Consider the following 26,844-nt stretch of genomic DNA (forward strand, 5'->3'; position numbering starts at 1 on the left):
GTGTAGTGCCTCTGTGCGGGGTTCCTGTTGCAATCTCAAGTTGTATCTAAACACTGTAACACTTGAGAACATGGCAAATGTAGATTTTTAAAACAATTTAAGAAATTTCCAGAACCCAACAACGAAACTCAGTATTTTTGACAGGTCAGATTAAATTCTGGATTTGTTCATTTGGTTGAAAATAAATATAAGAGCAAACTTGTTTTATTGAGCTATTACTGAATGAGAAAACTACTTTCCCTTCATGCAGATTTATCTGTATATGGGTAGAATTCCCTAAATTCCTTTTTCTCCTAGGAAACATACAGCACCTTTTGTATGCTCTCCCCCCTGCTTTGATGTCTTCTTTTTATGTGTTCCTAGACAGTGTTTTAGTATACACAGCATTACATCGCAATGGATTTAATATCCTTTATTTGACAGATTTTTTTGTCAGAGGATTAGTTCTTGAAATACAAAGACTGTTTGTTTTGTTTTTCATTTGGTTGTTTTTGACATTCACAGGCCTTAGACTGGATCCAAGAAACAGGTGAATATTACCTCTCTACTCACAACTCCACAGGGGAATCAGCAGAAGAAACTCAGGAACTCCTGAAGGAATATGGGGAATTCAGAGTACCTGCCAAGGTAAACAGTGACTTTAATCCAATTATGGCATCTGCCTTAGTCTATGTTTATGATCCTGTTTCAATGCCTTAAATCTCTGTAATAATATTCTCTTGATTTTGTATTTTCCTCCTGACATTCCTAGCCCAAAAGATAAATGTCTTTTGAGAACTGTGACCTTTCATTTTTAGCAAGACATAGACACAAAAAGGAGGTTTTCTCCCCCTTGGTCTGTACTGGTTATGGAGCATTTTTGTTCTGATCAGAAGAAAGAGAAAGTCCATTTGCATATAGAGTTCATAGCAACCTAATTAGACATACCCTAATTCCATCCTCAAACAATCATACAAGAATGGCATACTAATTGATCTGAAGATATTGAGGTTGTCTTGGATTCCCTATCTCTTTCTTCTGTCATTACAACCACAATTTATTTCATTAATTCCAGCTGGGCTGGTCACAGATGGTCATTTATCTCATTAGAAATAATCTGCTGATCCCAGCAAAATACTTTAAATAAATACGTTTGTAAACTCTGGGGTGAACATTTTTTAATACAAAACTGCATTACCAAGAATCTATTAATTCATATGGAACAATTCTGAGAAATCTGGTGGGGTTTACAGAGGAATGGTGATTGGATCTGATTCAGGCAAATTAATTCAAACCATAGGTAATTCACAGACAGTGAATCCACAGGGGTATTAACAGTCACCGATAAGGATCTAAATTGCAAAGTCGAACTGCAGCAAGACCATGGCTTTGGTATTATGTAGTTTCATTTCACCATGCCCTGAAATTGGTCTTCTGTAATCCTTAAATTCCCATTAGGCTGTCCATACTTGCATGGGTTTGATTCACAGGCTTTGTGGTGTTCTTGTCCCCTTCTTTTTTCCTTAGCTTGCATTGTGAAAATCGGAGATAACTAGCAGTGGGTGGAAGTTAATTTAATCAGACAGGACCTGTACAACATTTCTTTAAACAGTACTCCTGGCCTCTAACCACCCATAATCAGTCTGCCTGAAATCATGTTTCAGTTTATAATTTAATTTTGATCAGAATAATCCCTAATAATCCTGAAGTTTCCAAACTATTTCTGCTTTTGACTTAGCCTAGGATTGAGTTTTATACCTTGTTCCTTATTGACCGTTACTGGCTGTTCCTTACACTGACTCATCTAGTCTTGCTCCCTAGGGCTCTAGTAAATCACTTTCCTACTGCTGACCTAGAATATTTTCACTGCCATGTGTAATCTGGTAAATGCATGTCACTCCCAGACCGAAGTTATTCTCAAGTTAAGCTGTAATGAAAAGCCTTCCTGATACCAACAACTTTCTGGCCAAACCAGTTGATTGGAAAGCAAAAACACCAGTAACTTTCGGGAATGAAACACCCTTTAAATATAACAGATATATTTTTACTTCTCCATAACTAGCCTTGCTTAAGTACTCGATTAATTTGTTGAGATGACATCTGATTCAGTTGTTAATTTATTTTGCTGGTGAAATTTCTTTAATTTAGTTTTGTGTTTGAAATCTGCTAGATGTTTTCTAGTCTGACCTGCATTTCTCCATTTGTGGCCAGATTGCTGATGATGTCAAGTACCTGATAGCGTGTCTTGCTTCAGGCAGTGTGGAAAGTTCTCCCCATCTCTGAAAAGCAGCTTGCCAGTACCTCTGGGGATACGACTGATTCTCCTGTTGCTTTTGAGGGTTAACATGTGCGTTACAGCTGAAGTGCAGTCTGTACAGTTGATATCTCAGTTTTTATAAGCATTTTGCACTTGAATTGGCTCAACCATAGGGTCCAGGCACCTTCAGTTCCTAGGATAGGTTTGGAATCTAAGCTAAAATTTAGAACTAGCTCTTCTGTGCCTGATTTGCACAAAATTCCTCAACATGGAAAACCGTAGCGACTAAGGGGCAGACAGAGCCCAAGTGGAATAGAAAAGACCTCTGGAAGTTTTGTGGTCTCAGCGTACGTTTTGGAGTTCAGGCATCTTTTAGTTTGTAATGTTCTAACTGGAACTAAAATACTGATGGGAGATTTTATAGTAGACAAGGAATATGGATTTAAATTCTGCTTGTTTCTGAAACAGAGTAGCAGTGACTCAAACTCACTTCCTGGACTGATATCTGGTGTATTAATGACCTGCCTACACAGGTTTGCAGAGCCACCTAGGTATAGATTCAGAGTAACTTGGTGTGTTTTATGAGGTGTGATTTTTGAATCCTGCCTTCTACTCCAAGCCTCACAAAAAATAAGTTTTCGGTTATAGAAAGGAGGCATGTCTACCTTCCAACATGTTTTCCTTATGTGTTTGTGTGTGTGTGGTTTCAAAAACTTGACTTTTTCTATCTCCTGTAGCTTCATAAGTGTCCTTATAAAAATTTCATTCTTTTCATGTTTGACTGGCCAAAGTTTAAAGCATCTTAGCCTGTGTACGATGAAGTACAGGCACTCTTTAATGATGTATTAAAAATTGTGAGCTGCTTCTGACTGCTGTGTGAGTTAAAAGCAAAGGAAATAATAATAATAATGCAACATAACCAAGGACCATATTTTGGGCAGCAAACAAAGGAGAAAGTGAAGCTCCTCATCCAGCTGGCTGACAGCTTTGTAGAAAAAGGACATATACACGCCACTGAAATTAGGAAGTGGGTCACCACCGTTGACAAACGCTACCGTGACTTCTCTCTCAGGATGGGGAAATACCGCTACTCCCTGGAAAAAGCGCTTGGAATCAATACAGAGGTACTGTAAGTGCATGTCCTGCCGGGGTTTTATACCAAAGCTGAAAGTCACAGAGGGAAGTGAAGGCTATGTTATGAATGCTGCAGGTTATCATGTGTCTGTTAGAAATACTTAAAACCTAGCCAACCTACCTAGCCAAGCTCAAAACTGTTTCTGAAGAGAAAAAGTTTTTTTGTGGCAGATCAGTGATATGAGGAGGAGACAGATGAAGATTAGAAAGACTTTCTAAACAAACGTTTGCGCCATTCTCCAGGAGACCATACAGCTACTGGAAAAGAGGGGGAAGCACATTGTTTGAACAGAACTCTGTGAGAATGTTAGCGTAAGCCATAAATCCTGCTCCCACACCATTATTTTGAATCAAGCTTAGGCTTTGACTGTAAATTTCCATTTTCTCATCCTTTAACTGACCAAAAAATTGGTCCCCAACCTCATCTCTGAGCTCTTTTAGGTGAAATAGAGCAACACAAGAGAAACAAAAATTAGAATCTCTTGCTATTCCCTGGCCACAGTATTAAGGGGGAGTGCCAGAAGCAGAAACACTTAAAAACATTTTGGTCAACCATCCTTCAAAATTAAGTACCAAAGAAAGAGAAATAAATTCCCTCACTTACACCCTCAAGATACCTTAAATGTACTGTTACTTGTAGGGTCTCTGGTTTACACAAAGCTACTAACCGCATCTGGAAAGGTATTTCCATGGCAGAAGGCCATTGACAGTTGGGGTTGTCTCTACATAGTGCCCTACTTTATCAGACAATTTATGAAGTCCCATACTAGGCAACTAATGTAGGTGTGAAGAAGCAAGGTAAAATTTAGACATTTGTTGTCAATACCTGTTTCTAGATATAAGACTATAATAAATCTCATAGTTGGTGTTTTTTTAAGATTTCTCTCTCACCTTCTTCCTTCTCGCTGTAGTTCTTCTAAGTCACTTTGAATTTCCTTCTTTCTGACATTGGTATCTTTATCTTACTTTTGTCCCTTCTTATCCGTTTGATCTCATGAACATGCTGCATTTTGCACAACAGTAGGCTTACAATGAATTTAAAATATGTACTGTCACTTTTTCTAGGATAACAAGGACCTAGAACTAGATATTATTCCAGCAAGTCTTTCAGACCGGGAGGTAAAGCTGCGAGATGCAAATCATGAAGTCAATGAAGAAAAAAGAAAGTCAGCCAGAAAGAAAGAGTATGTCCCCAAATGCTCACAGTCTGCTATGACACATTATCTAAGAGTGATTTTATGGTATTTACATGACCAGGACTGACTGACAGTCCCATAACTTCCAGCTGCGGAGCTATTGAGATAAGTCTACAGGTGTAGGGCAGAAGTTGTGACTTGTAGGCTAGAGAATTTCAGAACATACAAGTTGAATTTTTTTTGGTTTTAATCAGAACTTACTTTTGGAAAGGGAAAGGAGCGAGTCAGGCACTTCGATTAGACCCTGATGTCACTGAGATACTCCTTGTAATGATTTGTTTCTGGCTGTATGTGAAAGGTAAAATGAACAGAAAAAGTGAAAAGCATCTTTATATGGCTAGGTATCATGTAAACTCCAATGACAATCAGAGGAGTTAACTGGGTTTCAGTGCCACAAGAGTTCACTTGAAGTTTAGGTTCAAATTTCAGTGGGTGTAGAACTGAGAGAATTGGAAATGTTTCATGCTAGAGGAAATATTTGGAGAGTGCTTGTTGCACTTAAATCTAGAAACAGTCTAATTTCACAGTATTTTGCCTTAATTTTTGTGTGAGAACGTTCTGTAAGGCATTTGTATGTGCGATGCTTCTCAGCCCTCTGAAATTGTCACTGAAATTGTGCATAACCTTGATAAGAAAACGTTTCTTCTTTAGGGAACAGTGGTTACACTTGGTCTGCCTGTGGCATATTTTCACAACATTGGGTATTTCAACTTTGAGGTACCCAGGCACTACAGATGTGGTTTTTGGGCTTCTGAGCAGTCTGAATTTTCTCCAGTCAGATACTAAGCTGTTGAAACCTCTTCAAAGTAGTGGTGTCTCGAAAATCCATCTGTATTGCCACTGAAGTTCAAGTTTCAGGGTGACTTACCATTGACTGTTAGTGAAAATGCAAGTGTTGTTGGTGAATCTCAAGTCCTTATGCCCAGGGAAAAAAAATTCTGAAAATCAGTTGACTGCTAAGGATGGGCATGTAGATAATAAATCACACCTCAGGGTTGCAGGAATACAGCTTAATAAAATTTTATGCAGAAAAGGTATTTAGCAAATAACCTTACAAGGGACTAGACTATGAAGTGGTATTTCATTCCTGGAGCTAAAAGGTGCAAAGTGAGGCAGCTGAAGGCTTACAGTGGAAGTACACTGATTCATGAAGACAACAGAAGGATGTTTTGGTTTCTGTTCATTGTACGAATGCCTATAATGTCCAAAACACCTGAAATACTGTCTTTTTTCAGATTCATTATGGCTGAGCTGCTTCAGACAGAAAAAGCTTATGTCAGGGACTTACATGAATGTTTAGAGGTAAGTTACAGCCCAGGAAGTCTCCAGTATTTTCAAGAAGGACATGGTGTCCTTTGCAGTGGTGATGTTCACTATACTGCAAAGGCTGACCTTGACAGGAGTCTGTGTGAGGGTAGCACCGCCATGCCCTGCTGGTGGTGGGAGGTGGGTGGGCAGCAGAGGAAGCTTGTCTCCCACTGGCAGAACCCTGCTCTGTGCTCCCCACACATGGCTGCAAATGCCTGCACCTCCAGGGACACCTGAGTGTGCCTTTATTTACAAAGCTGCGCTGACCCCTGCAGAGTGAGAGCCATGTCCTGGGACTCTGTAAAGAGCAATATATTTGTATGTTGACCTGAAATTTGTTGATTTCTAGTCTTTTTTGAATCATGGAGCATTTCTTAAGAATTCAAATCTATTCCTTTGGATCATCTCATGCTAGAGAAAGAGGTGGATTTGCATTGTCAAATACCTTGCCTAGCTCTACAGCAGGGTGTTCCTGAAGCAGACTGGGATATTCAGGGCAAAGAGCAGAGTGTATTTGAGTGAAATCTGTCAGCTTTCACATTCCTGCAGTTTGAAAGAGAGATTTATGTATCTAATGCTACTGAAGTGGCAAATCCAGCTTATCTTTCAACTGTTTCTGCCTGCAGTTTTTGGACACCATCAGTTGGACAGCAAAGACAGGTGGTGTTGGCATGTTTCTGCTTTTTCTTCAGACAACTTCTGAGTGTCAGCACTTTGAATCTCTCTGGAAAGCTTTCTGTGACACTGGAAGATTTTTTTTTTTTTTTGAGCTTGTTTGTTTAATCTCAAAGTATATAGTTCCCTTGTCAGCCTGTGCCTTTGGCAATAAAACAGGGAGATCTATTCTTTTTCACTGCATTTATTCACAAAGCTAAGAATTGTTGGTGTCTTCCAGACTTACCTTTGGGAAATGACAAGTGGAGTGGAAGAAATACCTGCTGGGATCCTTAATAAAGAACACATCATCTTTGGCAATATTCAGGAGATCTATGACTTTCATAACAGGTAGGTTTTCCTAACAGTTCTGTTAACGTTTACTGACTAAGGAAACCAAAGGCATGTGTATATCTGTACATCTATGTGGTGTCTGCACCACATCTATGTACATCTATGTGGTGTGAACACCTACAGTATAATGCACACAGGAGTGTAAAGTAATTGATTTGCAAAATAACGTGTGATTTCTTGTTTTGTTTCTTTTACAAAAATGAATTGCATCTTAGTTTAAACTTCACCTTCAGCTGATTAACCATGTTAAAGTCGTATTATAGCAATGCTTTGTAGTCCTCACTGCACTAGATCTAGTCTGGAAGCTTGCTTGTCAAAAGTATGATCTCATGGAAAACACGAGGGGAAAAAAATGGTTGACATGAGCTGGGTTAGTAAGTAACTTCCCTGCCACTTCTTGGAGACACTCTCTATTTAATCTGTAGCTAACAGTACTCCCTTTTATCAAGATGAGGCTGTGTATCAGATCAGCCTAGAGGGCATTGTTTCCCTGCTATAATGTGAATGCATCAGCAGTTATAAACTTAACATTTAGGGGTGCTGCATCCCACAAGTTCAGTCTGAATTTCGAAGTCTGGCTTCAAGTTACACATCAAAATCAAAGCAGTTTGAAAAACAAATCAGAAAAATCTTTCCCTGTTGAAGGTCTGGGAGCCTTTCAGTGCTTCAGCCAGATAAATGCGCCATCCTGTGCACATAAATATGACCATCACATACACGTAAATGTGGTCCAGCAGAGGCTGCCATAGGCATGCTTTTGTGCAAGCAGCTTCAAAGCATAGCGGGATAGTAGATTCAAACTATGTATTACATTAAAAAGGCCTTAAGTAATAGACGAATTGACTTCCAGCCCACAAGAATTGCCCTGTCATATGAGTAAGTATTCTCCTATTTAAAACTATGCTAGGATCAACAATTGCCTTCCCAATTCCTCTCTCTTTGTGGTGCTATATCTTCTTTTTAGTGACCCTGACTGATGCCATCTGATTTCTCTCCTTTTTGACTTTCCCTTGGTCCCAGCTAACACCCCTTCAACACTCAGTCATGTCCCTCAACTCCCTGCTGCTGTCATTTGTCCTTTCTCTGACCCATCCTCCCCCAGCCTGCTGCTTTTGCATAATCCTTTTCCCACTAAAACTTCTAGCAGCACTAAAATAAATTGCCCCACCTTGCCTCCCCCAGCATCCTCCACAATCTTCTCCTTTGGCTGGTGATGTTAAGGCATCCCCCAGCCTGAGCCAGGGCTGAGGAAACAGCACATTCAGTTGCTTCTCCTTCTGCAATTTCTGTTTCACGTTCCTCTTTCCACACAGGCATTGTACAGGGGACTATCTGCAACCAGAGATGTCTCTCATAGTACAAGGTGTTGGGAGACAGTTGATTACAAAATCTGTATTTTGGGCGTTTACTACTTACCTATGAAGTATTAAGTTTGTTTAAATTGTTGTCCTTTGTCCAGTGTGCTGAGTTTGGTGATGGGAAGCTGGCAGCTGTGGTCTTCTCTTTTTGCTCTTCCTCTGAACCACTGCACAAGATGTTTTTGCAGATTCACGATCTGGGTCTTGAATATCACTTTGCAGACCTGAATACACTGTCCCCCTACTAGGGATCGCTACCTTTTCCTTTCTAGTTGAGTCAGGCATGACTGTGCTAAAAACCAAAGCATACCTTGGCAAGGACACACTTTTTCCACAGTCAGGACATTTGATTAGCCTCATAATTAAGATACAAGTATTGATCATAGCACTGATTAACTCACTGGTCATTCTGCTTCTCCTGGGCATTTGACTGTAAATAATTACATCGGTGTCTTCTTTTTTCAGCATTTTTCTGAAAGAACTAGAGAAATACGAACAACTGCCTGAAGATGTGGGCCACTGCTTTGTCACCTGGGTAATGAGGCTTCTTCTTTTCATTATTTATTCCAATTAATTCCTCCAACATGGATGGAAACAAGATGGGAATTGGTGCAAGGGTTATTTCCTTAGCGATAAGTGAGATTAGGAGCTAATCTGGAACTACGACTGCTTTGTCCTTCACCTCTCCCAGGGTGAAAGGTTCCCTCCCTTGACTCTTCTCCTGGGCAGTGGCAGGGGCTTTCCAGAGCCTCTTTCCTTGTCCTGCACTGACCAGCACAGCTTTTACCTCTGCTGGTTCCTGTTTAACAGGACTTCGTCAAACCAAACCTGTGTTTAGGGGTGACATTCATTTCTTTGCAAAGGGCCCTGGGAGGGTGGATGTTTAAAATCTTTTTATACCCTCCTTAGAGAATTTTAGTCATGCCATGAGACCTCTATAAAAGCATGAACAACACATTTTATCAACATTTTTCTTCAGAAATTAGTGTCAAATTGCTGAGCCGCTGTGCTCTCTCATTCCATTACCCAATGCCAGGATAATTTCCAACAGGACTTTGAAATCTTGATGCTAAGAGTCTTCAGGCGCATAGGAGGCTCCAGGAATTGGCTACAGTAATTTATCTGTATGAAAGCTGTTCTCTTCTCAAAATATTTACCACAGAAGTCAGCCATCTTTATGTTTTCTCTGATGGTTTTATTCATATTTCAAAGCTGGAAATTAGTGTTTTAAAAGTCATTATGGAACATTTTTACTTACCAAAAAAATGAGCATGTTTTGATGATTTCAAATGGGTTTTTAATTTAAAAACATGACACAAATATTGATGAAATGGATTCAGAAATATTGTCTACAAAGAAGAGGTTACATATTTATGAAAGATGGACACATTTACGTATCATTCTGTGCAAAATCTTCACGGTACTTTTAAGATACTGCCACATCATCTCAGCAATAGTACATGTCCAGAGCTGTGTGTGTGGTTACAGACATACATACAAAGCTGCCTGCCCAATTGTAGGGTCCTATTATTTAGATACCTGGTATACAAAATGCAATAGTAATAAAAGGAGGCCATCTTCCTCTTCTGTTTGCCTGCCTCTTCCTGAGACCAGAGTTCAGTAATGTGAAACTGCTCTAAGGCAGGAGTGCACAGATGCTTTTAATTTCCTCTTAAAAATAAATAAATTAGGAAACGAAATGCAAAACACTCCTAGCACAACATAAAGTTTGAGCCATTAAAGTCTGAACCAAGGTAGGAAAGGCAAGTTTGGGACAGGCGTCACAAATCTGAGCCAGTCTCAATTCAAAAATGTTGACTCGAGCTACTTTAAGCTAGGTGAGTCTTTTGCCCTGAGTTTGTACACTGGCTTGGTGGTAGAGCCAACATTTCATGACTGAGTTTTGAGACCTGCAGACTTCTGGATACAATCTGTGTAACATCATTAGAGCTCTTAGAAATTATTTTATAGCTGGATTAAAGTTTTAGGCCTTCCCTCTGTGACACTTGTTAAAGAAAGCCTCCCATAGCTGTTACACAGTGCACCTCATTCCCCTCAGAACTGCTCAGGTAAGGTATGAACTATCTATAAGTCTTCTGTTCTTAATTTGCAATCCTTATGTTGCTTTGAGAGGTAGGGGGTTTATCACCTGTATTCATCCTGGTGAGCCTTAATGAAAGACTGTGCGAGCAGTGAAATAGCTTATCTTGCTTTTCCCTTGATGTTTGTTTTCACAGGCAGATAAATTTCAGATGTATGTCACCTACTGCAAAAACAAGCCTGACTCCAACCAGCTCATCCTGGAACATGCAGGGACTTTCTTTGATGTAAGCAGCCATTGCCATTTTCCTTCAGCACACATAGTGCAGCTGAAACACCTCCTCTTTACATCTGAGCAACGGATTCCTTTTTGTGCTTTGGCATTTGGGTTTTTCCCAAATTCCACTGCAGATACCACATGCTGTGAAAACTGATAGGCTGTGGTGTGATGTGTGATCTTCATCAATGTGGCAAGTCATTTTTAATGGAGACACGCATTCTTATGGGAACGTTTGGGCGTTTTTCAGACTCAATCTTTCTAAAGGTCTGGTTTAGATATATGCTCTACTTCTAGGTTTAGTGGTAAAATGAAAAGCAGATCCCATTGTATTTTATGACCCGAAATCCCTAAGTCCAAAATAAGATCCTGTCCTCCTGTTCTGCAAATTTTACCCACCCTATTAAACCTTTGCTTCATCGTGCTAGTAAGAGACTCCATTGACTGCAATTAGACTATTTCCCTTACAAGCACTACACCTGGTGATAAACATTTGCAGGCTTCAAACCCAGTTTTGTAGGCTCAGAAAAATCTTTAAAGTTTTTGAGTACTTTTAAACTAAGCTTTCCCTCTGATTTTTGGATCCTCATCCATTTTGCCATGCTTGTCTGCTAGCTTATAGCTTTAATTAGTTGTCTTTCTGAAAAAAAATGCCAAGACCTCTTTTCCAAAGCATTGAAAATCTTTTTACAAATGTAACCACTCATCAGGATCCAACCTGCCTGACACAAATCAGCTACTCTGGGTTTTGTAAGTGCCAATGATTATAGCATTTCAATTAAACTCAGCACTGAAAGATCTCACATGAGCCAGAAGAAAAGTGATGAACACCTTTTTCTTTTGCCTTGTTTTTTGCCTTGTTATCAAATGGTCTAAAAGTAGAATTGAACTGAAAGGGATTTTCCAGGAGGTGGCGCTTGAGCCTGTTGAATGGTTTGTACTGGTTGGTGACTTGTGGAGGGTTTGAGCCGCCTGAGGCTGTTAGCACAAGTTAAAAGTGTTTCCTCTGTTAAACTTTTCCACCCCAGCTCTGTGTATGGGCTAGAAACCTGCCTGATGTTGCTTAATAGAGAATATTCATGTGTCAGCACCTGCTGTTTTGCAAGGAGAGATGTTTTCCTTCCATTGGTGTGAATTTCACTGGACTACCAGGTGATGCCTGAGCAAAAAGAGAAAGCTGGCTATCCTCCCAAAAAAATCCTCTAGGAGTCACTCAATCTGACTAAGGTAGTGCGAAGTACCTGTAGATCCTTCTTATCTTGATCTTGGAGTGGCAGGACAGGGGAAAGTCTGGCCCAAGGAATACAGAGAGAATGGCTGGTTCTTTTCTTCCAGGAAGAACCTGGAATTTCCCAAAACACCCTGATGATGAGAGTGAGTTATCTAGAATAACACTCCTTAGTAAGAAGCCTGCTTGAATATCACAAGTGTACAACCCCTTTAAATTGCATGAACAGTCACAAAAAGCCGCCTTTGAGATGAAAAAAAGTAGTCCCAGTAATCTATCTGAACCCTTCAAGTCCATGGAAAATTCACAGCTTCAAGGCTTGCCGCAAGGGCTTCAGCTGGTGGAAATCAGCATATTATTGAGGTGATTTTAGTGTCTGTTATTTAAGCAAGCTTTGGTCCTCAGGACAAAGTCAGAGTTTGGTTCAGTCATCTACATGCTTCTGCCATTTTGAATATTTTTTTCCTCTAATCTTGGAAAGGATCAGTTGTTATATTCAAGAAGCCACAGGGCACCTTTAATTTGCATGACCAGCATTTACAGAGTGGAACACGGTAAAGCTTTTTGACAGGTAGCATTGCAGAGCATTGTGTTTCTGTGTGGATGATGGTTCTTGGACAGTTTCTCCGCTGAGCTAGAGTGACCCTTAGGAAATGGGCAGAGGTGCAAGCAGGGTCTCATTTTGTCCGTAGTAATACTTTTTTCTGAAATTGCTCACCAAAGATTTGTGTCATGCATTACAAAACCTAAATGTTTCATGAGATTTTTAGTGCTGAATCAGTCTACTCAGCAAGCCATTGGTCTCTACACCCAGTTTGGGATGCAGTTTGTCCTACTACTAAGCAACTGTACACAATTAGCTGACTTATCTTAATTTGTGAATCTCTTTAGACATTTGATACAAAATCTGGGCACTTTATCACTGCTTCGTGGTAAATTCAGCAATTCTTACGGTATGAAATTGTATTCAAGTATTCCTGTCTCCATGTTGTCCATCCAAGGGCCTCTGAGGGTCCCGTGCTACCCTATGCAGAGGATGTTTTTGGTGTTTTTCTGGGATTCTGTCATTGCATGTAAGACTTTACATGTTGATCCAGTTCTGTAGCTCATCTAATTTGCAACACACAACTGCCAGCACATGGTGCCTGTCAGATACCTTCATTTCATACAGGCCCTTGAGACACTTTTCCACCCAAGGAATAACTAAAGTTGTGTCTAATGGTGAGCCATGGTGCACTATAACATGAACCAAGCTTGCTTTAAACAAGAAGCAGGGCAAAGTAGAGAGCACAGAGTCCTGTGGCTAGCTTGCTTCTGAAATCTGCCAGTTGCTTCAAAGCTAGCCCAGATATCTCTCTGCTTCATGTTACTTAGAGGGGTGGGAGATATCTCTGCACTACCCTGCTCTACCCTTCACAGTCCTTTCCAATTTCCACCTCCACCCACAGTAAGTTCAGACCTCTCCAGCTGTTACAAAGCCATCCCAAGACATGCTCCAGCAGGCTGCCATCTTACTCCAACACTTCAGGGACCAGAGGAAGGAGCTGCAGGGAGAAGGTCCCTCCACCAACCCACTCTGTCTCTGCACAGTCAGGCTGGGGAGCATCCTGGCAGAACAAGGAACGCCTGAAGGGCATGCATCTTGCTTGGAGCATGCCTTGCTATTCAGAGAGCTGGGAGGAAGGAATAGCGCTAAATTCATTACTTGGATCCTACAAAACAAGTGTACTTAGCCAGCTCCAGGAAGCTCACAGACATGGCTGAGGTCTTGCTGGCTCCCACAGTTACTAATTGAGTCCCAGCCATGTGCTCTGCAGACACTGTCCCTGTTTGGAGCCAGCCATGACTCAGCTTCATGCAAACCCCATTAACCCCCACACAGAGCCCCTTCCCTTTTGGGTCTTGTTCATGGCACCAGAGATATTTTTTTTCTAAAACAAACTTGCCTAGTACAAAAAAAAAAAATCTGTTGGCACATTATGTGAAAAGTGGCTATTTTTACGTCCCAGCATAAAGATAAACAGTGGAGCTAAAAACACCAGTAACCTCCCTCGTACTCAGCAGAAAATCAGACTGTATACAGAAAGAAAATCTCTGTTCTTGGCAGCTCTTCCTCCTTCATCTTCTGTAACTTCTTCCCTTTACAGCCTCAAATTTACCCTCCAGTAGCTACAGATAAGTCCCATTCCCCCTCCCCATCTGCTCCCTTAGGAATCAAGGATTTCCTGATGGCCAGGAGCAAGGATGGGCATGCCCAGGGCCTGGCAGAGACAGAAGGAATTCCAACCTGTTCTATTTCAGCAGAGAGCTGCCCCTGTAGGGCTTGAATTTGCAGTCTTTTAGATGGCTAAATATGTGCATTAGGTAGGATTTTCAGGAGCTCCTAACTCCCACTGGAACCAGTTGAAGGGAGGAAGCTAGGCCCTTTGCAGACTTCACCAGGTACCTGTCTGCAGTGTCTCCAGAAGTTCATGAGCACATCACACTGATCAGCGTCGACATTTTGTTTGAGATTCAGGTGACAAAACAGAAGTATTCAGTGCTGTAAAAGGTATCATAAGTGTATCTCTCCTGCCCCCGAGGTGCCACCTTAGAATAGCATAGTTCTGTCAGCACAGTGTCAGACCTGTTACTCCCAGGTGGATATTTCAGCTACCCCAGGTAGCTCTCAAATGGTACTAGATGCTTATGTTTAAACAGCTAAATTACACCCTATGCATGCAATCTAATGTAATGTCACTCCATTTTAATTAAACATTAAGACTCTGCTTTCAGCCTTCATAGCTAGAAGAAACCAGTTGACATGACAGATAAGTCATATTTAAATCGAAGCCTGTGTAGTTTACTCAACATAGCCTTAGCTTGACTTGCGTAGGGCCCAGGCAATTTAAGTGGCCTTAGGGGGACTTGGCAGTTTATTGCCAGCCTCTCTGAAACCACAGGTATTTGCATGTGAGCTTAAAGAGAGTTAAAAAAACTAAACAAAGAAATGCAGAGATCCAGAGCTAAAATTAGTTATGGGTGGTTCTGTCTGGCAGGGGGTTAATAGTTTTCCATGACTGACTGCTGTTTTTATCTCTTCTAGGAAATTCAGCAAAGACATGGTCTGGCCAACTCTATCTCTTCTTATTTAATCAAACCTGTCCAGAGGATCACAAAATACCAACTCCTACTGAAGGTACCTTAGTGAGCTGCCCAAACCAGCTCATGCAGAACAGTTCCCAGGTGTGATGAGTTAACTTATCCTTAAGGGAGCTGTTCCATCACCTGTTCATTACCTGTAAGCAGCTACTGCTGAGCTGCTACTGCTGCTTCCCAGGCCTGAGCATGGCAATAAAGTGTTTTAAAGGAAAAGACTCATAGAAAGAAAAAAAAAAAACAGTAAAAAACTGATCACCTGTTTCAACTGGGCTTTTTTGTATCCAAGTGGACTTAACCCTAAAAAGCGAGAACTGGGAAAGGGCCATTGAAGGGATGACAGAACTGTTTACTTTCCTTGTTGCTAAGTTTGTGACACGTAATAATTCGATTAAAGGCTTCAATGACATCAGTAATGAACTTTGGGAAATTTCACTAACTCTTGGCTGAGATTCCTTCACTGTTGTCAGATTCTATTTGGGAGCTGATGCTTTTTGATGTTTGAAAAACAAGGAAAAGCTTCATATGCAAAGCAATGGACTTCCAAGTGAAACATTAACATTTTCCATTAAAAAAAAAACACCTTTGTTGATTTGTAAATTGGTTACAGGTCTTTGCAGTATCTTGTGAGTAGGTGAATTTTAGATGTAACTTAACCAGCCACTGTTCACTTCAAAACTAGTAAACCAGAGAAGAAAAAATATCTGGAGGATAAGGGAAGAGACAGATTCTGACTTTGAGAAGCTAGGACCAGGTATAATACTTGCATCTCTTTAAAGCTTCCTGTGTATATATCAAAGGAGTGATATGCTGTACTAGGAAGGTACTTATTGAGTATGTCTCCTTCTCAGGTGAATCTTTCCTGAAGGGACCTCCCTGCCCTGGGCACAGCACACTGCCTGCACTGTGGTACTCACCAGCACTGCTGGATCAGGCGGGGGTCCCTGCAACCTGGCTGGCACAGCTGGACTGACTGATATCTGCTGCGTAGACATAAGTCCCCAGAAACCTTCTGAGCGCACAGTCTCACTCAAGAGCACCTTGTTTTGTCTTACTTTGTAGTCATTCCCATTTGATCCCCACTATCTGTGAGCATCCACAGTGGGTTTTGATGCAGTTCAGCTTTCTCCTGTCACTGTTAGTGAAGCAGTTGCACGTACCAAGTAACAGAATTGGAAATAAAACCAGCATGTTGGTCAGAGTTTGTTTATAGGTGTTCTGCATTGCTTCTTAGGAGCTGCTAACTTGCTGCGAGGAGGGCAAAGGGGAACTCAAAGATGGTCTGGAAGTGATGCTCAGTGTCCCAAAGAAGGCCAATGACGCAATGCACGTCAGCATGCTGGAAGGTAGTGGATGGGCAGGTGGCCGGGGCAGGGGAGGGACCCGCTGATAAATGAAGCCTTCTTGTAATTTGTGTAGAAAGTTAGTACAGGTTAACTGTAGCAATAATGTTGATTGATCATAATTTTCAAGTACTTTCTAGCTCCTTTCTGATATTTCTCCAAAAATCTTGGAAGAAAAGCTGGCTAGGGAGTTTTGGGGTTTTATTTATTTATATCTTGTCTGTGTGTATGTATTTATATGTGTATATATATATATGTACATACACGTATGTGTGTGTATGCATATACAATGTACATATATACTTGGTTAAAACATTCTTACTTAATGAAACAAAAAAAAACCCTCCTGAAACAGTGTCAGTTTAGCTGCTGGCAGCCATAACGATTATTGGATGAAAACGATGAAAACATTTCTAAATACTGTCTCAACATTTCAAAAGAAAAAGTCCTGGTTTTCTGAGTCAAAACAGCTTGTGTTTCAAAATGTTAGTATAATTATCACAAAGATTAAAAAAAAAGAAAAAAGCATTATTAAAAAGTATTTCAAAATTACAGAAAAAAAATATTTTGATTGCCCCAAAGTTAAGTCTTTTATTGGCTTTTTGATTTGTGGAGTATTTCTAAAATTTTAAAATTGTATTCTGGACAGAGATGCTTTATTGTCTCTCAAACATTTTGTTGGCCTGGGAAAATCATTTCCAGCCTGGCTTGAGTCAGAACCAGGAAACAAGAAGAATACTAAAGCAGGCAAGAAAAAGGAAATGGTGCCAGTAGCTAAGCAGCACATTAAGACCAGGTGATTGAAATTGCAGGGGGGCAAACTGACCCAGCATAGACAGAAACACTGTAAAGATGGTTTTAACTGTGGTGTCTGGTGAAAAGCAAGGCTTCCCAAAATAACACCTGGATAATCTGTCCCTATGAGATGACCTGCACCATGCAATAATAAAGAAGCAGGGATGACTTTGTTAGGGTAGATAATCACTTGAACAGTTGTCTTCTGAATAAAACATTATTCCTGAATATTTGGAGCAAGGACCAGGGCTGCTTGCTGCTCTCCCAGGGCTATCTCGCATGAGCAACAGCAGGCTGTGCTAGTGGAGGAGCAGTCCCCAGCTTTGGAGAGAAGTGTGATCCACAAGCTGCTGAGGCAGCAGCTGCTGAGTCAGCAGCTTGGAGGGCACCTTGCACTAGGGACTCACTTTTCCCTCAAGCCTCCCAGTTATGTGGGGGGAGTCCTGTGATCCTTAGCCATGTGAAGGTGTTTTTGACAGCTTGGAAGGTGAGAAACTCCTCCTGGAAAGCTTGTTTCAGACACCATACCTATTCGCTCTCCTAGATGTAGCTCCCCCATGCTATTGCTGGGGACTCACAGGCCCTTGAAGTTTGAGTTAGCATGCTTGAAGACATCATGGTATGATGAGGCATTTCCAGCTACCACGTCATGTTTCTCTGAATTTGCATTGACGTGCATAAGATTCCTTGCATTGCAGTTCTGTGTACAGTAACCACCACTGAAATCTTTATAATATTTATCTACGTGATTACTACTACACTTCAGCAGCAGTTTCATTTAGCACGTATGACGTATTTGCTTCTGGAGAAATAATTATTGCAGTAGGGGGAAAAAAAAAAAAAGAAAAATATTTTCACTGGGGCAATGGATGCCCATTAATGTCCTTTCAGAATATGCATAAAAAAAAGAGAAAGACCCTTTTATTTCGAGTCCTTACTGCTCTGGCATTCCTGGGCATTACTGGTCCCACGAACAAATACAAGCCAATGTATTTTGTGGTTTTAGGGTTTGATGAGAACCTGGACGTCCAGGGAGAGCTGATTCTTCAGGATTCCTTCCAAGTGTGGGATCCCAAGTCTCTCATTCGGAAAGGCCGTGAGAGGCATTTGTTTCTCTTTGAAATCTCTTTGGTGTTTAGCAAAGAGATCAAAGATTCTTCAGGACACACAAAATACGTTTACAAGAACAAGTTACTGGTAGGTTGGCTGCAAAGAAAATATACTGGGTGTTGTGTTTCTTGTAAGTAGAGGTGGAGTTTGGGGGATGGCTCACATGTCCCCATGCTGGGTTGGGGGTACTCATGCCACCTGGAAGGACAGGCTCTGGGCCCTGTGAGGCTTACCTGGAAGCCAAGCTTGCAGTGAGTCTGGAGAGGTTTAAGATAGTGAGATGTGAAGGGTGGGTGGAAAATGCAAGTAGGATCTCTCAAGCCGTTCACTTCCTTGCCATACCCTTCTGGTTTTCTGTTTCTTTTATCTGTGTGTAGCAAAGCAGAGACAAGATTTCACTCCCCTATCCATCCCTGTCTCCCCACTTCTCCCTACAAATGTAAGGTTTTCTGGACTCATGAAGCTTCATATATATGAAATCTCTCATCATCTCTCCTCCACACTAGACCTCAGAACTGGGAGTGACTGAACATGTTGAAGGAGATCCCTGTAAATTTGCTTTGTGGTCTGGACGAACACCATCCTCAGACAATAAAACAGTGCTGAAAGTAAGTCTTTTCTGCTTGTTTTCTTTGCCTTTAGAGCTGCTAGTTGAGGCCTTGGGAGCACTAAATGAAAGGTCAGTTTCTTCCCTCCTAGTATTCGCATGGCTTCCATGTCTGTCAGCAGGGTCGTGCCTGCATCAGGAGCAATTCGGCTCTAAGGCCTCAGTATGAATCAAGACAGTGCAGTTGTGCAGCCTTGCTGAAATTGCATCTCCTCTTGCAACCTGGTCTGAGCAACTGCACACTGACACAGGGCATGTCTCAGGGTGTTTGGCTGGGAGGTATAATTCTCTTAGTCCCTTGCCACTGGGCTTATTGACAATCAACCTATTCTTCAAACCTCCAGAGCTGACAGCCATTTCTGTCAAGTGAGTTTCTAATGAAGAATTCATGTTATAGTTATTTTGTATGAGGAAATCCCAGCTGTGCACTGATAACCTATTTCCCCTCCACAGAGTGTTGTCTATTGCTAGCATTATATATATTTAACCAGAGCTTAGTTGCTTTACTGTTGCTTGCCAAGTAGGTCTGGTAAAAATACTTCAGTTCTCCTGGGATTACCAGGTATTCCAGCAGCTAAAACAATACAGCAGAGAGAAGAAACAGTTAATCATGCATTTTCATCAGCCAACCACGATTCTTCTACATAGGAGGTGACATGCTGGGAATATGATAAAGTGTCTGTCTTTCTGCCTTGTGGAACTTCAGGCATCCAGTATTGAAACAAAACAGGAATGGATCAAAAATATCCGGGAAGTCATTCAAGAAAGGATTATCCACCTGAAAGGAGCTCTGAAAGAGCCAATTCAGCTCCCCAAGACACCAGCAAAGCAGCGAAACAACAGTAGAAGGTAACCTCAGTCGTTCCATACAACATGAAATCACTAGCATTTTCTTGACCAACAGCAGTGTAGTGTCTGTGGGCTTTTGACTGGATTCACTTACCTTTTCTTACTGTAGTCAAAAGCAGTTTTCATCATCTTTGGTTTTTATATGTTGTCTTGGCAAAAGTAGCTAGAAAGCTTTTCTATGATATACATACAGAGGTCTTTTATTTTAGTACTCCAAAGTATTGGAGAGAAATGAACAGTAAAAGTTCTTCAGAGTCCAAGGTTATGTTTCTTTCCCGAAGTAGAATTTACTTCTTCATATTTGAGTATTAGCAGATTTTTTTTTTCCCTGTTTGGCATTTTGAATTGTTTGACAATGAAAATCTCAGCTGGTCATGACAATATATTACAGCAGTGGAGAATCTGTGTTTTGTCATCAAACACAAACTCATTTCAGCCTGTGAAGTAATATTAATTTTTTTTTGTCAACTTCTTTGAATCATGGATTAAATAGAAATTATGGAAAATGAATTGTTCTTTTGCTGTCATGCTGGCGTTCCCAAAAGCCACCTGTAATTCGAGCATCTCCATTTCCTCATCAAGTTTTATCACTCTCTTACTTCAGGCTGTATTATAGAGGCATCTAAAGCATGAGTAACCAAGGTCACCCAGGAGATCTGTAGCAAGGCAGAGATCCAGACATTTCTTCCTGGAGACATGCACCAATACAAGTGTTTTCTAGTCCAGAACAGGGATCTTACTTTTCTTTTCCTTTGTTCTTGAATATGTATTTTGTATTATTTAAATGTTTATTTTGAAAGACCATTAAAAATGTAGGAGAACTATATCTATACAACAAAAGAGAATACCCTGTTAGCAGACTCATAGAGGTAGACTTGTAGAGCTCTACACTGTCTTTATTTATGTTTGTTTGGATATAATTTTTATGGTTTAGGATTAAACTCTTGTAGATGAGGTTCCTGTGAGACAAGAGAAGTACCCCTTCCTTCAGTGTCATGTGTAGCCTGGGCTGAATGGTTTTGGTTAAGGCAGAAATCTAATTGAAGGAAAATTTCTGCCTGACACCCTCATTACAGAACTATTTCTGAACACCAGAATTTTCTGTGCTGCAAATATGCAGGCAACAGCCATCCTGTTTCCAGCAGCAAACGTTGTGATTATGTGCTAATCCCAACCCTATAGCTGAGGGTGACATAATTTTAAATTACAAGCTACATAGCAACATGGGCTGCATCAGGGAGGTAATTTTAGCACAAAGCCAGCTCTGGCATGCTGACTCGGCACTTTGAAATCCACCTATAAAGTAGTGCACATTCCAAGGAGGTGTGTTAAGTAAGTATCGTTGCTTCCCTATTATGTCTTTTGCAGAGATGGAGTAGATGATGCAGACAGCCAAGGAGATGGCAGCAGTCAACCCGACACCATTTCCATTGCATCCAGGACATCACAGAACACAGTGGACAGCGATAAGGTAGGACTGAAATGTGAAAATACACTGCAGCTAATCGTCCCCAGAAAAATGTAAGCGAAGAGCAGAATAGAAGACAAAATAAACCCACCTGTCTTCTTCTGAGTGAGTCGAAACTTGTATTCCCTTATGGTAGGCTATTAAAATCCAGTCTGTTTCTAGGTGCTCATCAGTACTGCTGTTTTACATGGTAACATCTCTGTTGCTGCAGCTTCTTTGTGTGTAACACACAGAGGTTGAATTGGCGCTGAAGAAATGCAGCCCAGAGCAACCTTTTCTTCCCTAGTAGAACTTGCCCTGTGGGAGCCAACTTCTGAATCAGCAAACAGTTGGTTATGTTCCATATTTGCCCTCTGAGCTAAAATCAGTAGTTTGTTGGAGGGAATACAGGTGCATACACACCAATTAATACAGCAAAATTGGGATCCTGGCTGGTATCTTGAGAGCCTGGGAGACCTACCCTTTCCAGAGACTGTGATTCTGGACCCCTCTCCTCACGGACATATGGTGGAGCATATGGATAGCCCTGAGACGCGTTAGATTCTCTTGGAATGCTGCACGCTGTCAGCACGTACGTACTCGTCATTTTACTTATCAGACAATCTGAGTCCAGATTCCCAGCTCCACTAGGATGGCTGACTTGAATTTGTCACCCCAATACCTCCAACTGTGGTCTTCAGCTGAATTAGCAGTTGGTGGTAGGAGTAAATGGGCTGTTAGTAATAACTGACCTTAGCTACGCTGTTGGGATTTGCCATATCCTCCAAGAGTGTCCATATTGTCTTCATGTGTTGTTTTGAAATAATGTGTAACTTGCAAGAGGATGAATTCTACAGAACTGTTAAGAATTTATCTGTTTGTCGGGGCTTTAGTTATGCTACTACTTACAAAAGGTAGAAGGGCGTCTTGACAAAATCAGGATTCAAGTTTATGGTTTTAAAGTTCACAAGTAAGGTTCAGTGCAGATGTTATTTTGAAAGCTGGACTCAGAAATAGGAGTTAATTACAAATAAATTACCTTTGTGAGACCACCTGTTGTATTTATCTTAAAGGCATATTCCCATGCTTTTGCTTTTTTTGACCAATAATGTGTATTAGAAAAGTATTAATCTTCATAATCCAAAGGCCACTGTAATGTATGCAAATACTTTGCCTGATGTCAAAGTGTTTTCTTATGTCTTCAGTCCACATGGACTTGCCCTGCTTTTCCATGTTTTTCACATTTATCATTCCTGAGAAAGGCCATGACTTAGTAGAATATTGAGCTCATGCTTAATTTTAAGCATTCGCATAAGCTTTGCTCATTACCCCAAGCTCATTGACTCAGTTGCATGAATTATGGTAGACAGACAAGGTCTAGGTAAGGTGCTCCATAGTGCATGCTGCTGCTGCATACAAGATCTATAGTGCCGCCAGCACAGGAAACAATCAGACTGTACCCTGAAAGAGCCCATCATGGCAACAGTTGGTTCAAGGATGCAAGACTGGAAAGGGTTATAGGAATTTCTATCTAAAACCTTGTTTGAACTGAATGGCAAATGTGTATGAGATAAATTGAGTACCGAATCATACAGGGAAAAAAATGTTACCGCTGGGAAAAGGCTGAATCAGTTCTAGGGTAGTGTCATGTTTTTTATTTTTTTTAAGGTGGGTAGGTTCACTTGCTTACTTAAGGCTATCTGTGTGTCTGTGTGTCCTTATATGCAATTAACGTACAGAAACAAATGCCAGTGTACCACTAAAGCTTAAATATACATATATGTGTTTTGTCAAATTTGAGCAACTAGCATATCATCCTTAGACAGAGAGGCAGTTCTTGCTGAACAGTTTCCTTATTGTCACTGATGCTAATGACAGAATACTGTGGAGAATTCAGCCCCAGAGTGCTGCATTACTGTGTCTTTGCTCCAAGGAAAATGAACTCCCTGCATCGCTTTATAGTTCTCTCTCAGTTTTTCTACACAACGTTACCCAAATTAACGACAGGTGGAGCTGGATTGCCTTACTTCCCATTGAAGTGGCATGGAGGCATGCCTACGTTCAGACTCAGTACAGACATTGGTTCTTGTGCTGCTTGCACAAAGCCCTTAGCACATGTTAGCATCTGCTGTGAGAGCACTCTGTTAGCAGATCCCAAAACTGTGCAAGGACCTAACAGACACAAGACTCCCAGTGATGACGTTTCACCATGAGGGGACAATTCACTATCATTTGAAGCTATTTTACTCTACAACTTTGAAACGGGATTTTTTCCTTCAGTGTGTAGTTGTGCTTATCTTCTAGGATGGTCTGTGTGAATCTTGTTGAACTGGGAAAATTTATCTTCTCACATAGACTGGTACTGAGTTATCGGCATTGGAAGACTGTACCATATCATGATCTCTAGCTAAGGTTTCTTGGCACAGTTGATAGTGCTTGGTAAACATGCTGTAAATAACTCATGTGGTACAGATAGCAGCACTGACAGGTCACATGTTCAGCAAATAGTGGTTTCCCTACCTATTTAACTTCAGCATAGTCAGCAGAATTACTCCCAGGAGTTCAAATTCAGGCTGAGTTTTTCCACAGCTGTAGCCTCCGTGGGTGACCTCTCTGTGTGCCCCAGTGAGATCTCCATCCAGAGGAGCCAGAAGAAAGAGCTCTCACCTTTAAAAAAAAACCTCTCAAAGATTTCCAATTTCAAGTAGCACTTCTGCTTAATAACACTCCTTGTGCCTCAAGATATATGTATTTCTTTCAACCTATTTGTGAGCCAACTCCTTCTGGGTTTTAAGTAGCGATGCTGTCTCCTCTCTCATCATCGCGCAGCCCCAGAGCAAAGCTTTACCTTTGCGTTTCAAACTCCTAAAAAGGCAGAAGGTTTTTTGTTTTTAAGTGGGAATGAGAGAACATTACTGTAAATTCAGCAAAGATTTTGCTTTCTCTCAAGACAGCTGAACCTAGCCATTACATTTATGGGGGGATCATTTCATGCAGAGGATAGAGCACTTGACTGGGGGCCAGAAGAGATGACTCCTAGTTCTGCTCTGTCACTCACATGTTGGATGCCATCACAAATTGCATCTGATGGCACGTTGCACTTTTTTTTCCTTGTTTGGGTTAGGAATCTAGAGGGGGAACAGGAATTCTTGCAGGCATTACATTTGTACATTAATTATAGCATTGTCTTGTGTTGTCCCAACAAACGATACAGACCCAAATTCAGAGCCCTTTTTTTTATATTGAAGGAAATTCACAGCAATCTTTATGGTACCAGACTCTGCTTTGAAAATATTCTTAATTATATGCCTGACTCCAAAAGTGTTACTAAGTCTTTCAATATTCAGGCTTTCCCGGCTGCAGGCAGTGGTCAGGTGATTATATGAGACTCTTCAGATTAAACAAAGTCTAAGTCTGTTTAAAAAAAAAAAAAAAGATTACTCCTGTTTTTTAAATTAAATACATGTTTAAGTAGCTTCTTAAATCTGAATCTTAGTCCTTAATATCTTTAATTTTCTTGCATTTTTCTCTCTCAAAAATATATAAAGCAATTATCCCCGGGCTCAAACATTTCATTTTCATAAAATACTGCATAGTAGAAACACAGATTTCAAGTAAGGTCTGTAAGTCTGCACCATTGTAAAAGGAAAGAAAGAGAGAACATGTAAAATGATGTTTTTCCCATTTGCAATCTATGACTTTTTCTATATACAATCTATAATCTAAAATATTTTATATACTGAGAAAGAATTATTCGGATTGTCATTTGGGAAAGTATTATAGAGAGGGAAAAAGTGGGTTCATGAACTGGACTCAGCACTGAAGAATCAGTAGGTAATGAATACTACTATTTTAAATGTAATTCTCATTGAGCATCCAGGTCAGGTCCTAGGTAACCTACTATGCAAAATTTCTTCATCCTTTTCCAAAAGGCAAACTAGATGGCTTTTGTTCTATACAATAAGCCCTCTTCAGCATGTTATCTAAAAACCTGTCCTTAGGGAGAAATCCTTGCCCTATTCAATTCACGGCAGACAGGATTTCAGTCTTTGTATTTGGGTTCAAAGCAGTGGGGAATTGCATGAAGAAAATGCTAGCATGCAGGGCTTTCTTATTTGTTAAGCCCATTGATCTATTGGCTTATAAAACAGCTGTTTCTGGCGATACTGGTCCATCTTCTAATGGCTTTTTTTTTTGTTGGCTCTTGCAGAACACTGAGCAGAGCAGTTCTCATTTCCTCCTGTTGTTTTTGGATGTGGAAAAAAGCTCTGAAATGTGGACCAAAAAGTTTTTACTCTCTTAAAAATAAATATACATGATATACTTTAGCTTTTCCATTAGATACTGGACTCAGCTCATCATTCAGCAGTCATGAGACTGAGATCTTGACCTCTTCCACATCGGTGGTATTACATAAAATCTGGGAATAACAATTTTTCTAATTGAAGGTAATTGGTATAAGAGGGGAGATTTTAGAATTAAAGCTTGTTGGAACAAGTCACCTAGGGGTGGATTCTCTTTTCTTGACAGGCTTCTAATCAAGGCAAAATAGCTTTCTCCCTGTGATATTGTTACTGAAGCAGAAGTTCAGATCTGATGCAGGAAGCACTGCTTCAGATTCTTCGTTAGGAAGAATTCTCAGTTCCTTAGACATTTCCTTTGCAAGTAACACAGATATGAAAAGTGCCTTGATCCCCCACTTTCTTCCTTGAGGCTACAAATCATTTTGGGTTTGAACTCCATAAAGTCGTGCACCAACATGCTGCATGTTTTTCTAAATAGGTGGTATTTCCTTGAACTATTGCCTGGTGTTAATATGTGCGGTTTCAAAAAAAAACAAAATTACCAAATGGAAATGCCCACTCATTTAGGAGTAAAGGAAACTTCTTCTATTACATATTTCACAAGGAGGACATAAGGAAAATAACTATGTCTATTAGATATCACCATCAATATATGCAATACAAAGTGGTCAATCATTGCTTCCCAGCATAAATTAATCTGGAAATTAAGTATTGAAATTAAAGTGCCTAAAACCAAAGTTGAAAAGCCAAAGATCCCACTCTGACCAGGCAACTTGTAAAGAAATTAAGTATGTTAAGGTGAGCAGGAAGTTTATAAATACTACCTTCTCTGAAACTGTTGATCCCACCAGCTGGAGTTCAGCCACTTGCTTCCAGCAGTGGGAGTTAGAAACCTGACTATGGTAGGTAGGGAACTCCTGGTTGCTAATGGCTGGCATCATTCCCTAAATGTCACTGAGGCTTCTCCCTCATACTAGTGCAAAGCTGACCTAACCGCCCACCACAGTACGTGCCCTGCTCTCCCCCTCACAGGACCTGGATCCTGCAGATAAAAGGTGGGTTTCCACGGTTTGTGTTGACATGAAGGCACAGGCACTTCAGAGTAGGGTCCAGTTGCATATTTGTATTTACACATGAGCCCAGCTCTCTAGCCACTTGAAGGTGGAACTAGCCCCTTGGAGCATGCTAGCCCTGGGACCATGATCCCTGCTACTACCAGCATTGCACATCAGCTCTGCCTGGATCATAAAGCTGATCCCACCAGAGATTTCTCTGGCTTTGGTACTGATAACATTCTTCTCTTCTGTGCTCTCAGACTGGCCTGGAATCAGCAGCAAGCCTAAGGCTCCCCTCAAAGGTGGAATGACTTTGAAAAGCTTAGTTTAAAGAAATGAAAGCATTTGCTACAAAATAATGAAATAATAATAATAATAATATTTCAAATAAAATCCCCTTGAAATTTTGAA

The 26,844-nt window shown here is 40.7% G+C and overlaps 1 protein-coding gene across 1 annotated transcript in view; it reads left to right on the top strand.

Moving 5' to 3' along the window:
• Positions 1-26,844, top strand: part of KALRN (kalirin RhoGEF kinase) — a 526,387-nt gene that overhangs the window by 359,828 nt on the left and 139,715 nt on the right. Inside the window, 13 exon segments of the mRNA XM_068408148.1 lie at positions 505-627; positions 3,178-3,360; positions 4,436-4,554; positions 5,802-5,868; positions 6,770-6,879; positions 8,706-8,775; positions 10,478-10,567; positions 14,871-14,963; positions 16,158-16,269; positions 18,068-18,258; positions 18,678-18,779; positions 19,485-19,627; positions 20,996-21,098. Coding sequence (XP_068264249.1) covers positions 505-627; positions 3,178-3,360; positions 4,436-4,554; positions 5,802-5,868; positions 6,770-6,879; positions 8,706-8,775; positions 10,478-10,567; positions 14,871-14,963; positions 16,158-16,269; positions 18,068-18,258; positions 18,678-18,779; positions 19,485-19,627; positions 20,996-21,098 — 1,506 coding nt within the window.

The sequence above is a fragment of the Nyctibius grandis genome, chromosome 9, assembly GCF_013368605.1.
Source record: "Nyctibius grandis isolate bNycGra1 chromosome 9, bNycGra1.pri, whole genome shotgun sequence".
NCBI lineage: Eukaryota > Metazoa > Chordata > Aves > Nyctibiiformes > Nyctibiidae > Nyctibius > Nyctibius grandis.